Below are 17,142 nucleotides of genomic sequence, written 5' to 3'. Positions count from 1 at the left end.
CCCAGAGAACAGCTGAGAGAGGCGGGGAGGGGGGCGCGGCCGCGCAGCGGGAGCCGCCCACGGCTCCGGGCGCCGGGGGCGGGATCAGAGCACGCACGGCGGCATGACGCAGAACCGCAGCTGGCCTCGTTCTGGGCGCCGCCGCCGCTTTGAGGCGGAGTAGGATGAGGCCCGCGGCCGCGGCTCCGGCGTCGGCAGGGGCAGCAGCAGCTGAGGCAGCAGCTGAGGCAGCCGAGACGGCCGCGCCCCCCCCTCCTGACCTGGATTAGGCCCAGCAGCTCCGTGGCCGCCGCCGCCCCGCGGGGGGGCGGGGTGGGGAAGTGCTTCGTCTCCCCGCCCCCCCCCCCCATTGCCGCCTCGCAGGAGGCAACCGCCGCGACCCCAGCGGAGCCCGCGGCCCAGCCTTGAGCCCCCACTCCCGGGGGCTGGCATGAGCGGCCCTTCGGCGGCACCGGGGGGCGGGGGAGCCGCCGCCGCCTGAGCCCCGGCCTGCCGTCCGACCCCACCTCGCTGACCGAGGCTGACCGCGGAGCTTGCGAACGACCCCGCCACTGCTTTCTTCCTCCCCCAGATCACACATCTTAGCTCCGGAAGATGGGGAACTGCCTCAAATCCCCCACGTCGGATGACATCTCCCTGCTTCACGAGTCTCAGTCCGACCGGGCTAGTTTTGGCGAGGGAACGGAGCCGGATCAGGAGCCGCCGCCGCCATATCAGGTAGGGGAGGGTGTGTGTTGGGGAGGAGGGGGTGCGTGGAGTAGAGGCAGCTCCGGGCAGAGATTGAGGGGACTTCGGGACTGTCACTGCTCCTGGTCTTGGCAAGGCCTGGCTTGAAGGGCGTCGACCCTCTTAGGCCAGGATCTGAGGGTGACTACTCCCTACTCCCAGTTGGGGGGAATCCTTCACCTCCCCTCAGGTACGGTATGGGGATGGTACTCTCTGTCCTTGAGTTCTGGGATCCGAGTATGTGATCCCCTTGGCCAGTGACTGGCGGTTCGCTTGTGAATTTGGGAATGCCATTCTCCTTTTATGTTTAAATCGTGGAGTCTGAGCTGTGAGGTTTGGGGATGATTTCCTCATCGCAGCGCCAGCTGGACTATGTGTTCTGGATAGGTGGTTGCCCCCCACCCCATTTATATTATGCTGTATGTTCATCTTCGCCTCCCTCCCCTTTCCCCTGTGTGTTTGTTAATTGGATCTGGTAGGTGTTCATTTCTCCTACAAGAGAAAAGATCTTAAAGTGGTTTTATTCCCAGCAACGTTAAGAGTTACTTGTTTATATATACGTATTTTTAATCCCTCCTCCTTTTGCTCCACCCCTATGACACACCTTGTAAACGCGCTGGTTCAATAAAACTTGATTATCTTGAACTTTGGAAACCTCTAAACTTGACTTAAATGCCTTCTGTTAATCCCTTTGTGTGCAAGTCTTGCTCCTGAATGGTTTCATTGCTTTTTGTAGAGCAATCAGCAGTCCCATCTGTTTACACAATTAATGAAAAGCTAAGACCTCTTGAACTCAAAATAGATATGTAGATGTTATAGTCCATAATATATATAAAAACCTTTCCTCTACTTTTCACTTTTAAATGAAATTGTTAAAAACTTTTTTCCAGAGGGCCTTGGATAGTTAAGTGGCTTAATTTTTTTTCTTGAAGGAGATTTAGTTTTCTAACTGGGCAGTCTCCTTTGTTGTTTCATGTGGTGACATCATTATCTAGTGTTGTTCTTTTTTCATTCTTGTGTAAACCAGTGTCTCATCACACCAGAAAAACCTGATCACATATGCTGGTTTTCCAAATAAAACCCACAGGGGCCTTTCATATACACCAGTAAAGTCCAGTCTTAAAATTGTGACATACAGAAGCCTCCATGACTTATCTCTCACTTTTCTGTATTCCAGGCCTACCAAATACACCATCCTGTTCACCTCTCTCTCTGCCTTTGCTCCAGTTGCTCCCTTTGCTAGGATCCCTTCCCCCAAGGTCGGCCAGGTGAACATCTAATCCTCTTTAAGGACTCAGCTCTCCTGTTACCTCTGTCCAGTCTCTGCATTCCCCTCCCTTCCTCTGTGAATCCATCACTCCCTTGTTTCCCTCCTTCAGACCCTCTATTCCATAAGCAGCACATACAACACTTGGGTGTTAATATCCTTGTTTAGTACATGAATGTTTCATCCTAAAGGCATTTCCCTCCTTACCTAGTGTAAATTGCATGCAGGTGGGGACCCTGCATCTGTTATTTCCCCAGCATCTGGTTCATAATACTCAGTAGTTTGAGGTAAGTGAAGACTATAAGCCCTTGAGAACAAGGACTGTGTCCTCAATGCTTTGTGAAATTACTGGCACTTAAGAAGCACTTATTTTGAATGAATTAATGAATTTGAATTCAGTACTGTGTGTTTTATAAGTTCATACACCTGTTTCTTCCAAACATTGTCACAGGGAAGTCTTAATCTTTGTGATTCTTTAAAGATTTCACTCCTCATTTCCCTCAAATACTATAGGACAGTATGCTTATTTCAGTCTCATGGGCAAATTTTTTTGAGGTATGATTTTTATTTCAAAATCTCTTTCCATGCTCCCTAATCCCTTTCCAGACAAATTTACTGTCTTGACTTAACTGCCCTTTTTCTCATCCTTATCATAATACAGTGTTATGGATAACTTCTGTGGAATTTATGGGAATTGTATTTGCCTTTTCCAGGAGGAATAGATGATAATGAGAAGTTTTTTGGTGTCATGAAGGAACATTTTTTGAAACATGTTATTTGTGACTGGGAGTTTTTGTGGTTGCCCTTTCCTGAAGTGAATGACGCACATACTGATAAGCCAGTTTGGTATCAATTGAAAGAAAATAATTTCTTTAAAAGATGGGAGCATAAAAAAAACTTGTAGAAAAAAGTTTTTCCCCTCCCAAAGGAAATAAGATTTTTAGTAATGATTTATTTAGATGATCTAAGAAACACAAGTCCAAGGGCAATGATTTATACATTCAGTAGACAGAAGTAACATTTTTTTCTTCAAAAATAGTATATAATTAACAGAGCTACAGGAGTTATTAGCTTATTTCTTTAAAGAATAGTCTCAGGGACACCTGGGTGGCTCAGCTGGTTAAGTGTCCAGACTCTTAATTTCAGCTCAGGTCACCTCATGGTTTATGGGATCAAGCCCCACCTTGGACTCTGCACTGAAAGTGCAGAGCCTACTTGGGATTCTCTCTCTGCCCCTTGGGCGTGACCTCTCTCTCTCTCTCAAAATAAACATTAAAAAAAAGGTCTTAACTGCAGTAGGATTTTTTAAAATTCAGAAAGGCAATAGCTGGTTGTAAGGGAACACACTTAGTATTTTTCTGTAGTTGGTAGTTTAAGAGATGTCCTTTGTGTTTGTAGTGCATGAGATTCATGTATGCCAAGAACTTTATATACTAAACTTCTCAGTTCCACTTATTTCCTATTAGCAGTATCTGATTTATTTTATTTATGTTTAAAAAGTAAATACTATACCATTATGATAAGTTTATAGGAAGTACCTGTTTCTTTCCTGGATTTGTTTAGTATCCTCCTAACTGGTCTCCCTGCATTCACCTTTGTCTTCCCTATAGTCTGTTCTTAACCCAGCAGCCAGAGTGATTCTGGTAAAAACAGATCTTGTCACTCGGCTCAACCTTCTGTGGATCACCATTTCATTCACAGTAAAAGCCAAATTCCGTAGTGTCCCATAAACCCTACATAATCTTTATACCCCCACATATATCTCTTGACGCCTCTCTTACTATTCCTCCCCTGCTGGCTTCTCTTTTACCTTCTCTGGACTGCTTGTGTGTATTCCTTGGTTGTTTTTATGCCTGGAGTACTCTTCCCCAGGTATTACTGTGGCTGACTCCCTCACTTCCTTCAAGTCTTCACTTAAATGACACCTTCATAAACCCTCTCTGAACACCTTAAGTTAAAATTACAACCTACCCCAACACCCTGGAATTCTCCCTTACCCTGTTCTATTTTTTTCCCCATAGTGTTTATCACTCTCTAACACACTGTCTTAACTATGTGTATTGCTTATTATCTGTCTTCTCCCACTAGGGCTAAGCTTCTTAAGGAAAGTAACAGTAACTGGCATACATTAGGCCCTCAATTATTGGTTGAATGAGTGGATTTTTTTTAATTTATTCATTTTTTGAGAGACAGAGCGTGAGTGGGGGAGGGGCAGAGAGAGAGGGAGACACAGAATCCAAAGCAAACTCCAGGTTGTGAACTGACAGCACAGAACCCAACGCAAGGCTTGAACTCAATGAGATCAGTCGGCTTAACCTACTGAACCACCCAGGCGCCCAGAATGGATTTGTTTTAAATGAATTAATATATTTTGAGGCCAATGCAGTTTAATGTCTTGTAGGAATTGTGCATATTCCTAGTGCCTTCATTCTTTTATTATGGATCATTTTCAAGCAATCCTAAAAATAAAATTTCAGTAATATTAAATATAGTAATTGGTTTAAAATAATTATAAAATTATTTAGGGTTTTTTTTTCCACTGTATTCTATAACAAAATGTTTTTTTTTATCAGAAACTATTTGAATTCTTGTCCTTAAAGAAATGGGAGGGGGGCGCCTGGGTGGCGCAGTCGGTTGAGCATCCGACTTCAGCCAGGTCACGATCTCGCGGTCCGTGAGTTTGAGCCCCGCATCGGGCTCTGGGCTGATGGCTCAGAGCCTGGAGCCTGTTTCCGATTCTGTGTCTCCCTCTCTCTCTGCCCCTCCCCCGTTCATGCTCTGTCTCTCTCTGTCCCAAAAATAAATAAACGTTGAAAAAAAAAAAATTTAAAAAGAAATGGGAGGGAAGAGGTTAGAGCTTTTCTTGAATTATAAGGTAAAAACAAAGAAATTGGGCACACCCTATACTCTCTCCTTCCTGAATCTTTAAAAAGAATACAAAGGAAATCTGCCAATCAAAGACAGTCTTAGAACGGTTGTGAGAGGGAAGATAAATCATGAAAGGCTGGGGTATGAAGGTCCATAAGAGGAAAGGTCAGCTGGTAGCCCAATACTGAAAGGTATATATGAACAGGTTTAAGACCTCCCTCCATTTATCATAGGATAATTCAGGAGTAGCACTTTGTTAAAAAGCTTAATATTCATAGAGCAACAACAAAAGCTGCTTTACAGTATTTCTATCTTAATATTGTGTATATATTTATATAAAAATTGGTACCTCAGTTTTGCAGTGGTTAGTTTGGGATTTACTGATCTCATCATCCTGTCGTATACTTTAATTCATTTGGGATTTTAATATCAGAAGAAAATACATTATTGTTAATACAGCAGTGAGTGCAATTGTAGCTCTGAATTTGGAGTCAGATGGATCTGAGTTCCAAGCCTGATTGTCACTTACGTGTAAAATAAGTTAACAGATTATATTGTGTTTTAAGGAACTTCTTTCATGAATAACAACATTTTGGATATTTCAGTTTTTTTTAATACTTATTTTTGAGAGTGAGAGTGAGTGAGTCTGAGTGGGGGAGGGGCAGACAGAGGGAGACACAGAATCCAAAGCAAGCTCCAGGCTCTGAACTGTCAGCACAGAGCCTGATATGGGGCTCCAACCCATGAACTGTGAGATCATGACATGAGCTGAAATCGGACACTCAACCGACCGAGCCACCCAGGTGCCCCAACATTTTGGATATTTCAAATTGTGATTGAATAAAGCTTTCTTCAAGATACTTAAAAAAAAAACAAAAGGCTTAGATTTGTTTGGAACTCATTAAAAGTAATCCATCTCCTTTAAAAATCTAGAATATAATAAAATACTGCATTTATTTTTAAGTATTAAAATTAATACCTTGTAATAAATTAATACCTGTAATAAAATTAATACCTTGTTTTTCTGGTAACAATATGAAGTTAAATTTAGGTATTTGAAGATTTTTTTATGTATTACATTTTCTCTGACTCTTTGGTGGAAATTACCTCAATCTGTATTTCACACATCTTCATCTTATTATTTGACTTAAAAAAATTACTTTGTGTGATATTTTATCCCTCCCCTCTTACAGTTTTCTTTTCCTTAAAGTGCAGATCAGCTCCAATCTCTTTGACAAAGCCTTCCCTGACCATTTTTGTTTGTAGTATTTTTGTTCATAATATTTATCTGGAAATCATGTATTGCTTGATTAGTTCTTAGTGCTTTAACAATGATTATTTTTCCAAATTAGTTACTTTAAAAATGAGAATGATGTGTTAAGATTTTAAAAATTTCTCAGTGGAGTGGAATGGCATTCTACACATTGTAGATACCTAGTGCCTAACTTAGAACTGTGCCTTTTCCCTTTTATACTGTTAGCATCATGATTAAAGTCCTCTAATGGTCTCCTCTCTTCCCCATTCATTTCATTCTTCAATGCTTAATAAACCTATCTAGATCAGATCCGTTGCCTCTTAATCCATAATGATTCTTCATGACTTACTACTGAAGATCTCTGTATTAGCAATCAAAGTCATGATCTGGCTCCTAACATACTTTTCCAGCTTTTTGTGGTCTTGCATACAACTTCTACTTGAGTCAGCCTGAAAAGTTTGCTATATTCTGTATATGCGTTCTGCTTTCTTGCTGTCGCTCTTCGGTTCCCATTGCCCAGAATTCTCTTCCTTAATTGTTCCTGGTATAAATTCTAGTTTTCAGGGTCCAGCTCAAATGCCATGAATCCTTTTCTGATTTCCCCAATTTGAATAACATCTTACTCTGAACTCCTTTAGTACTTTACCACTATTAGGACACTTTACCCTTCCTATTTGATTTTATTTATAACAGTGTCATACCTCTTCTGTGAGACTACAACTCTGATTCATCTTTGCATTCCTAGAGCTGTGCTTTTCACATAGCAGGCACTCAAATACTTGAATAAATGTGAAAATCAGTTACTGGATTTTTCTGTTAAGTGGGAAGTTTTATGGTTGTTTGCTTCTATATGAATTGTTCCAGAATCCTGTGCCTTTGGCCTTTGTACTTTAAAGGATTCTGCTGTTTGTGTCTACCACATTATCTGTTTTATCTGTATACATTTTTGTTCTGTCACTTCTAATTTATAAAGTATATGAACTTTTTCATTTGAGATTGGTTTGTGTTCTGGTGGTTTAGCTTGCCTTGGTTTGTTTTTTTTTGTTTTTTGTTTTTAAAGATACTGCTTATTTGTTACCATTGTTGCAAGGGTTTTATTTATTTGTTTATGCCTGAAACCCATTCTGGGTGTTCTTTAATTAAGGCTGATTCTTTGCCATTAAGAATGTACCTACCTTTAAGAGTAGGACAGTTTACATGTCACAGTTTAATTCTAGAGCTAATTATAGGGTAACTTGAGAAGATAGGGGTAATGAGTTACTTGTCCATAAGATCTGAGAAGTTGACTTCCTTAAAATATTGAGTTAATACTTTCTAGAAACATCCATATTTTGTAAAATTTCAATTTATTAAAATCTTAGTATAATACTTTAGATAGAATGAGAGTCTTCTTTTTAAAGATCTTAATTTTATTTGGCTTCTAAGTAGAAAAAGTGTCACAGAATGACTAGTATAAGTTCTCCCTTCAACTTGTGCCACTTTTTCTCTTTTGTCTTCTGTCTTTACTATGTCTTAGCCAAGTTAAATTCTGTAAATGAGGAGGGGAATGAAAAGAAGATAATTGTAAATACAATTAGAATTAGATGTTATATTTGTCATCTTGCCTCCAGCCATTTCTGAATATAATTATCTTCTGTGTATAACCTTCCTTCAAGCAAAGAGTTAGGGATGATCTTTTTCTCTCCTGTATTCAAATAGGCTATTAAATAGGCTGTAACAAATTTTTAGAAGTTGATTCCTTTCCAGTAACTTTTAATACTGAATATAACAAATATTTATGATAGTTAACATGCTCAGAATTCAGGATCTTTGCAATTGGTATATAAATGAAGTGGTAGAGATAATAAAGACTAAGAGTGGAAATATGAGTGAAAGAGAAGGCAAAACTGGCTAATAGCCAAAGTGTGTGTTTTTAATGGCAAAAGAGATTGCTACATGCAATTGAAAAGTAAAGCGATAACGGAGAACTAAATATATTCTGCTCTTGGATAATCTGCCTGACCTTTTGATTCTGATATTCAACTTGGCTTTATGATATGTTCCTTTTGAGTCTTAGAGTTCCTTATTTTAACTGATCAGGAATACTTTTGAGTTCAATTTAATATGAATGCATATATACGTATCTTTTAATTAAATAGCCAATGTGGAGTGTGCTCCCAGAGGCCAGTTGAGTAATTATCTTGTTACTTAACCCAGAGAGCATATCTTAAAGTAACTAAGGGATATGAAATTGTGGGAACGAAGAAAGCAATCCTGCAGATATATTTGTTTCTAAATTTATTAAAACTTTTCTGAATTCTTACAAAACTGAATGGTTTTAAGAAGAGTGAAACTTGTATAACTGGCCCAGCTAGTTAAAATTACATGTAATGGAGGCCCATGGGTGGCTCAGTCGGTTAAGTGTCTGACTTTGGCTCAGGTCATGATCTCGTGGTTCGTGAGTTTGAGCTCTGTGTGGGGCTCTATCCTAACAGCTCAGAGCCTGGAGCCTGCTTTGGATTCTGTCTCCCTCTCTACCCCTCCCCCACTGGTACTCTCTCTCTCTCTCTCTCTCTCAAAAATAAACATTCAAAACATTTCTTTTAATTCCATGTAATTTTGTATAAAAAATTCTTTAAAAATTTTTTTTTTATTTTTGGAGTGGGAGCAGAGAGGGAGGCTCTATGCTGTAAGCACGGGGCTCAAACTCACAAACCATGACCTCATGACCTGAGCTTAAATCAAAAGTTGATGCTTAACCAATTGAACCACCCAGGCACCCCAACAATTTAATTCTTATATTTGTGGGGGGAAAAGCAGTTTATCATAAACTGAATAAGTAAGGCTTTAAAGATAAAAACCAGGACCCTCCATAACAGTCTTTTTTTTTTTTTTTTTTTTTATCAGCAAGTTTATGTTACGCCCAAGGGGAAAGGAAAATGAGCCCTTTACCCCTAAGGAGCTACCATTTTATTTTAGTTAAGGGGATGAGATTAATGGATGTACAGGAAGCATTTGTTAGTCTGATGAAACAGTATATACTGAATGAAGTATTAAATTGATGTAGACTTTGGAAGTTGGGGGATCAATTTTGTGATACAGCAGTGAATCACAAATTTACTTTTTAGCTTCTAAAGATTTCAGGTGAAGTCTTACATGAACATTGGTGTAAGAAATGGAATAAAAACAAAAGAGTTGCCCTGAATAAAATATGAGTGGGGGGATCTTGGAGCCAAAAGAGTAATCAGTAGGTGGTGAACATGAATTTAGAGAGAGTTGTATAATTGTGTTACATTAAAGTAATAATATACGTGTGTAAATAAATTTTTTTATTTATTATGTACACTGAAGAGTATATCTTTAACAGTATATAACTAATAGTATCTTAACTATATAGCCCGGTGAATTTTTGCATGTTATAACCACCATCAAGATACATAGCCTGTTTCTAACCCGAGAAGTCTCCCTCATACCTCCTCCAACAGTCAATATCCCTTTGCCAAAGACAACCACTATTTTTTTAAGTTTATTTATTTTGAGAGAGTTATCTTTAACATAACTAATAGTATCTTAAACTGTATAGTCCAGTGAACTTCTACATGTTATAACCACCATCAAGATATATAGCCTGTTTCTAATCCCAAAAGATTATACTCATATTTCCTCCAACAGTCAATACCCCTTTGCCAAAGATAACCGCTATTTTTTCTTTTAAAGCTTATTTATTTTGAGGCAGAGTATGAGCAGGGGAGGGGCAGAGAATGGGAATGAGAATCCCAAGCAAACCCTGCAGTGTCAGCACAGAGCCTGATGCGGGGCTCCAACTCATGAACTGTGAGATCATGACCTGAGCCAAAATTAAGAGTTAGATGCTTAACCAACTGAGCCACCCAGGTGCCTGATAGCTGCTGTTCTGACCTTATCACCATATTCATTTTGCCTAGTTTTGAACTTAAATAAAATAATAGTTCATTCAACATTCAATATATGAATAACATAAAATTCATTTATGTTATTTATGTAGCAGTAGTTTATAATTTTCAATGCTGTATTCAGCTGTATAAATCTACATTTTTTCAATCCATTCTATTGATGTATATTTGGGTTCTGTTAGCTTTTGACTATATAAATCTGCTGTGACCATTCTTTTTATGTACATAATGTACATACTATTTTATTTTGGGTATGTAGTCTTTCCCACAGCATTTTATTACAGAATTTTTAAAAAATAAAGAAGTTGACAGAATTGTTTGAACACGCATATTCCTATGACTTAGATTCTGTGCATTTTGCTATTTGTTTTAACGCATATCCATCTCACCTATCAATCCATCTTATTTGTCGATGCATTTCAAAATAAATCAACAAGTAGTTTTCCAAAGTGGTTTATCAATTTACACTCCTATCAGCTATGTATGAGAGTTCTGTTTGCTCTACATCCTTACCAGCACCTGGTAGTATCAGTCTGTTTTATTTTAGACATTTTGTTAAGTGTGTAGAAGTCTTTTCATTGTGGTTTTAACTTGCATTTCCCCAGTGAGAAATGTATACCAATATGCTTACTAGTATGTGGTCTTTTGTCGCTGGCCTTTTTCACTTAGCATAGTTTTCAGGATTCATCTGTGTTGTAGCATGTATTAGGACTTCATTCCTTTTTATTGTGAAATAATTCCATTGTATGAATCTACCACATTTTGTTTAGCCATTGTTCAATTAATGAACATTTGGGTTTCCACTTTTTGGCTGTTAGAACACTGCTATGGACATTTGTGTAAAAGTTTAAAAAAATTTTTTTAACATTTATTCATTTTTGAAAGGCAGAGAGAGACAGAGCGCAAATGGGGGGAGGGGCAGACAGAGAGGGAGACACAGAAACAGAAGCAAGATCCAGGCTCCGAGCTATCAGCACAGAGCCCGATGCAGGGCTCGAACTCATGGACCGCGAGATCATGACCTGAGCCGAAGTCGGCCACTTAACCGATTGAGCCACCCAGGCGCCCCTGTGTAAAAGTTTTAAATGAATGTGTTTTCATTTCTCCTTTTATACACCTGTTAGTGGAATTGGTGTGTCATGATTCCATGTTTAACCTTTTCAGGAACTACCAGACCATTTCCAAAGTACTTTTACCATTTTATATTCCCACCAGCAGTGCACAAGAGTTCCAATTTTTGCACATAGTTGCCAAAGCGTATTGTCTGCTTTTATTGTAGCCATCTTAGTGGCTATAAAGTGGTATCTCATTGTGGTTTTGATTGCATTTCCCTGAAGGCTAATAATGTTGAGCATGTTGGGGTACTTGGGTGGCCCAGTTGGTTGAGTGTCCAGCTTGATTTCTGCTCACATCAGTGAGATTGAGCCCTGCATTGGGCTTTGCACTGGGCGTGAAGTCTGCTTAAGATTCTCTCTCTCCCTTTGCCCCTCTTCCCTGCTCGTACACTCACTCTCTCTAGAAAAAAAAAAATGTTGAGCATCTTTTTATGTGCTTGTTGGCATTTTATATCTTCTTTGGAGAAGTATTCAAATTCTTTGGCTATTTTCATTCTTTAATTTTATTATTTTTTTGGAAAGAATGGAAGTGGGGGAGAGGGAGCAAGGGGGGGGGGGGGAGAGAGAGAGAGAGAGAGAGAGAGAGAATCTTAAGTGGGGCTTGATCCAACCACCCTGGGACCATGACCCAAGCTGAAATCAAGAGCCAGATGCTCCACCAACTGAGCCATCCAGGCACACCCCCTTTGTCTATTTTTAATCAGGTTGTCTTTATTATTGAGTTGCTTGCAAGAGTTTTTTATATATTCCAGTCCCTTGTAAGATATATGATTTGCAAAAAAGTTTTCTACCATTTTGTTGGTTTTTTCACTTTCTCAGTGGTGTTATTTGAAGCACAAAAGTTAATTTTTTTGAAGTCCAATTTATTTTTTCTTTTGCCATTTGAATTTTTGATGTTGTGTCTAAGAAGTTTGGCCAAACCAACAGTCAAAAAGATTTACTCTTTTGTTATATTTTCAGTTCTCACATTTTAGGTATAGATTCATTTTGAGTTAATTTTTCTGAATGGAAGGACCAAATTTATTCTTTTGCAAGTGACTGTCCTGTTACAGCACCATTTGTTGAAAAGAGTATTCATCCCCTGTTGTCTTGTCATTCCTGCCCCTAATCAATCGTCCATAAATACAGGGGTTTATTTCTGGACTCTTCAGTTATGTTCCATTGATTTTTATATCTATCCTTAGTGCTAATACTACACTAACTGTAATATGTTTTGAATTCAGAAGTGTGAATTTTCCAACTTCATTCTTATCATTCAACATTGTTTTGGCTATTCTTAGTCCCTTTAAATTCCATATGAATTTTAGGATCAGCTGTCAATTTCTGTAAATAAGCCAGCTGGGATTTTGATAGGGCCACTTGAACTTTTTTTTAAGTGAATGTACACTGAAACATCATTTTCATCCAAAGTCCATAGTTTATATTAAGGTTCACTCTTTGTGTACATTGAGTTTGAACAAGGGTATAATGACATAGATCCACCATTAGAGCATCATTCATAACAGTTTCCCTGACCTAAAAAAATCCTCTATGCTTCACCTATTCATCCCTCCCTCCTTCTGATCCCTGACATCTACTGAGCCTTTTACTTTCACCATAGTTTTGCCTTTTCTAGGATGTCATATAGTTAGAATCATAGAGGATGGGGCCTTTCCAGATTGCCTTCTTTCATTTAGTAATATAAAATTAAAATTCCTCCGTGTCTATCCATGGCTTAAGAACTCATTTCTTTTTAGCACTGAATGGTATTCTGTTTTCTTGATGTACCACAGTTTATCCTTTTACCTACTAAAGGACATCTTGATTACTTCCAAATAGTACTTATGAATGAATAAAGCTGCTATGAACATCCACATGTACATTTTTGGGTGGACATAAGTTTTCAACTCCTTTAGGTAAATACCATGGAACACAGTTGCTAGATTGTATGTGGTTAAGAGTATGTTTGTTTTTGTAGGAAACTGCCAAACTGTCTTATAGTGGCTGTGCCACATTGTATTCCCACCAAAAGTGAGTGAGATTTTCTATTGCTCCACATTTGATACTGTCATTGTTTTGGATTTTACCATTCTAATACGTGTATAGTGGTATGTTTTGTTTGCTTTAATTTGCAATTCTCAGTGCTTCTCAGTGTCATCCCCTTTACCCTTAGGTGGGACAGGATGGCAAGAGGAAGATGAGGTTGGATACTTCCCTTCCTCCATGTGGTAGGCTAGAACCAGTTGGATTTGAGTATTTCCATTTGATCAGATAGGTTAGGCTCTGATAAAACTTTTGCAGGTTGACTCTGGCAAAAAGTTTCTCCAGAGTGCAGGCCGTGTTAAGAAGAATGCTCTGGTGTATATCAGAAGATCTTTTCCCTCCCCCTATTAGATGCATGAGGGGATTTTTCTCTGATATTTACTGTGGACCTGGTAGAGCTCTTGAAGATAAAGAGGTGGGGGCACCCCTGGAGTTTCTAACTCAGACTTGGGCACGCTAAACCTCTAGCAGTCTGTCAGTTACAATTCAAGTTTTCCTATCCTAGCACTGGTCTGCTTATGGATTTCTGCTCTGGTAAGTTTTGATTTTCTGTATACACTTGTCTGTCTCTAATTTTTGGGTCAGCAGTTTTCCCTGTGACCTCACTTCCCTGACAGATACAAGAAGAGTTGTTGGCTTTTCAGTTTGTTCAGTTTCTTTTGTTAGGATGGAGTGGTAGTTTGTAAACACCTTACATGCCAGACCAGAAACTAGAAATTCTTAATTTCCATGATAATTCTATAAAAGTGAATATTATCCCATCTTACAGATAAAGAAACAGCTTTAGCAGTAGAGCCAGGCATCTATGAGATAGGGATTTTATTTTTTTTAATTTTTTATTAAAAAAATTTTTTTAACGTGTATTCATTTTGAGAGTGACACAGAGCGTGAGTGGGGAGGGGCAGAGAGAGAGGGAGACAAAGCATCTGAAACAGGCTCCAGGCTCCGAGCTGTCAGCAGAGAGCCCAACGCGGGGCGTGAACCCATGAACCATGAGATCATTACCTGAGCTGACATCAGGCGCTTAACCGATTGAGCCACCCAGGCACCCTGAGATGGGAATTTTAGACAGTAGAAGTAATTGTACATCATGACAAAGGAAAATAGATGTAATATGCCAGATTTGGCTCAAAGGCCATGGGAACATGGGAGTCTGTTTCCAGTAGAGTTAACCTGTCAGGAGAATGGGATATTGGAATGAAGTGGCTTTCACAAGGATAATTGAAGTAATGGGGTTCCTTTAAAATGGAGTGGATCGGGGCGCCTGGGTGGCGCAGTCGGTTAAGCGTCCGACTTCAGCCAGGTCACGATCTCGCGGTCCGTGAGTTCGAGCCCCGCGTCAGGCTCTGGGCTGATGGCTCGGAGCCTGGAGCCTGGTTCCTATTCTGTGTCTCCCTCTCTCTCTGCCCCTCCCCCGTTCATGCTCTGTCTCTCTCTGTCCCAAAAATAAAATAAAACGTTGAAAAAAATTTAAAAAAATAAATAAATAAATAAAATGGAGTGGATCTTCTAAAAATATTTCATAAAGGTAGGTTTCATATAGCACAACAATGTTCTGCTAAATTGACAAAAATACCCCTGTGCTTAACATCTGTTTTGTCATTTGAGGATAAGCAGCCCTGCCAGCTCAGTGTAATATTGAAGGTAGCAATGTGTGTTTTGGTGTTTCCATGTCTTTTCTGTCAGTGAGTCTCCTTTCTGTCTAACTTTTCTCAACCACATCAATATAAGAAATGGCATATTCATCACTGGTTGATATTAAGGCACCAGCTCCTGTCTATTAATTAATGCTAATTGCAGCATAGTGTGTATGTGTTTTATTTAGTGTTACCTTCTTGTCTCATGTGTCCTGGTTTCTTCCCTTTCATTGTGATATTTTTTAAATGTGGAAGTAGTAGAATTAAGGGAGCTAAGAGGGCTCTGAAGCCATAGGAACTAATAAGTAGTCAGTTCAGGGTAATAGTAATAGAGGAGCAAGGAGGTCCAGAAAACAAGTCTAAAAAAGAAATGAGTGGGGCGCCTGGGTGGCTCAGTCGGTTGAGCGTCCGGCTTCGGCTCAGGTCATGATCTCATGGTCTGTGAGTTCAAGCCCCACGTCGGGCTCTGTGCTGACAGCTCAGAGCCTGGAGCCTGCTTCCGATTCTGTGTCTCCCTCTCTCTCTGCCCCTCCCCCGCTCATGCTCTGCCTCTGTCTCAGAAATAAGTAAACATTAAAAAAAAAAAAAAAAAGAAATGAGGTAGTAAAGTCACACAGAATGTAATGGATTCAGTTGTAGAAGGTACAATTGCAATTAGATTAAAGTGAGATTTACCAGTTTAAACAGGGATTTATTTTGGATAGATAAGTCTTGGGTAGAAAACTTCCTAGAATTACACATTTTTAACAATTTTGTCAAGATTTTTTGTTCTAGTATAGTACCTTTGGTAACAATGTCTTACTCTCAACTGGGTCCTTTTTCAAACTTCACACCCCTCCCTTTTCATTGTTACTCCTTCCACATAAATCACCGAAATACTGACTTCTGAGCAGATTTCCATCTCATCTTACTGATTCAAAATTATTAAAAAGATTAGTTTATTATACTCAGGAAGTAGTAACAGGGTATCTTCAGAGTCTTGAATTAATTATGTAGGACTGTTTGCGTTATTTGATGAAACCTATTCTACTTTTAATTCTTGTACCTGCTTTTTATCATTTTTTTCCTCATTTTCTATTCCCACTATCAGATGGTTCTTCATCTCATGTTAATGCATCTGCCCTTGCTGTGCCTCTCATTCTGCGTATTGGAAAACCAGATAATCAGGCTTGTCATAATATTTCCTAGCAGCTGCCAATAGAGATTCCAAAGGCAGTACTGATGACTAAAGCAGCATTTTTATTTGTTAATAAAGTATTTGGGGATTTGGATACATGGCACCTTTTAATTTTTTTATTTAGAAAATTTTTTTCAATGTTTATTTTTGAAGGATAGAGACACAGAGAGTGAGCAGGGGAGGGGCAGAGAGAGGAGATACAGAACCCAAAGCAAGCTCCAGGCTCTGAGCTGTCAGCACAGAGCCCAATGTAGGGCTCGAACTCAACGAACTGTGAGATCATGACCTGACCCAAAGTTGGACACTTTACTGACTGAGCCACCCAGGCACCCCAATTTATATTTTAAATGTTTATTTAAACACTGCTTTTGTGAGTGGGGGAAGGACAGAGAGATAGGGAGAGAGAGAATCCCAAGCAGACATGTTGTCAGTGCAGAGCCCAATGTGCGACTCAATCCCAGGAACCATGAGATCACGACCTGAGCCAAAATCGAAAAGTCGGACACTTAACTGACTGAGCCACCCAGGTGCCCCCATGGCACCTTTTTTTTACAAAAAAATTATTTTACAGTTTCCTTGGCTCAAATTTGTTTAAGTAAATAAACTCAATTTTAGCATGAATTCCACATACATATGAGACTAGAACAATTGAAAAAAAAAAAAGAAGGAACCTTAAATACTGAAGTAAGCTTAAAAGTGTTTCATTTTTCACATATGCCTTCTTCTCTTCCCAGCTGTTTTTCATTATCTGGAATTTTCTCTCCCTATATTTTATTTCTTGATGCTTTTTATTTATCCCTTAAAACATGTTTTAATTAGCTGGGACTTGTTACAACATCTAAATTCTTAAGTTCAATGTAATCTTTAAGTTGATGAATACTTACCTTTGGTCCACAGATACCTATAAGGTCATGGGTAGAACTGCATTTTCCTTGGTAATACAGGTTCCAAGGTAAAACATAACTTTTTCTTGCTAATCTTACGTATTCATTCAAAAAAACTGAGAAATGGTCCATAACTTTCCAGATTGCCAAAGGTTTCTGTGCCACAAAGACCGTTAAGAATCCCTGAGAGGCCGTCTCTAGTTGCAGGTCATGAGTTCATATCACTGCTGCCAGAAACCACAAAGCCTTTGGGGTTTGAGCCACAGAGTTCTGATAGGTG

General features: G+C 39.2%; 1 protein-coding gene across 1 annotated transcript in view; it reads left to right on the top strand.

Annotated features, from left to right (window-relative positions):
* The first annotated feature begins 588 nt into the window (after positions 1-588).
* RNF11 (ring finger protein 11) overlaps positions 589-17,142 on the top strand; it is a 40,267-nt gene continuing 23,713 nt past the window's right edge. Inside the window, exon 1 of the mRNA XM_047082698.1 lies at positions 589-717. Within this exon, the coding sequence (XP_046938654.1) occupies positions 595-717 (123 nt within the window). The 5' untranslated portion in view covers positions 589-594. The remainder of the gene's footprint in view (positions 718-17,142) is intronic.

Source organism: Lynx rufus, unplaced genomic scaffold (genome assembly GCF_022079265.1).
Source record: "Lynx rufus isolate CCGP_SWC_20201006 ecotype Redwood Valley unplaced genomic scaffold, mLynRuf1.p SCAF_2, whole genome shotgun sequence".
Taxonomy (NCBI): Eukaryota; Metazoa; Chordata; class Mammalia; order Carnivora; family Felidae; genus Lynx; species Lynx rufus.
The sequence above is the reverse complement of the archived record's forward strand: the minus strand, read 5'-3'. Positions and strand labels throughout refer to the sequence as shown.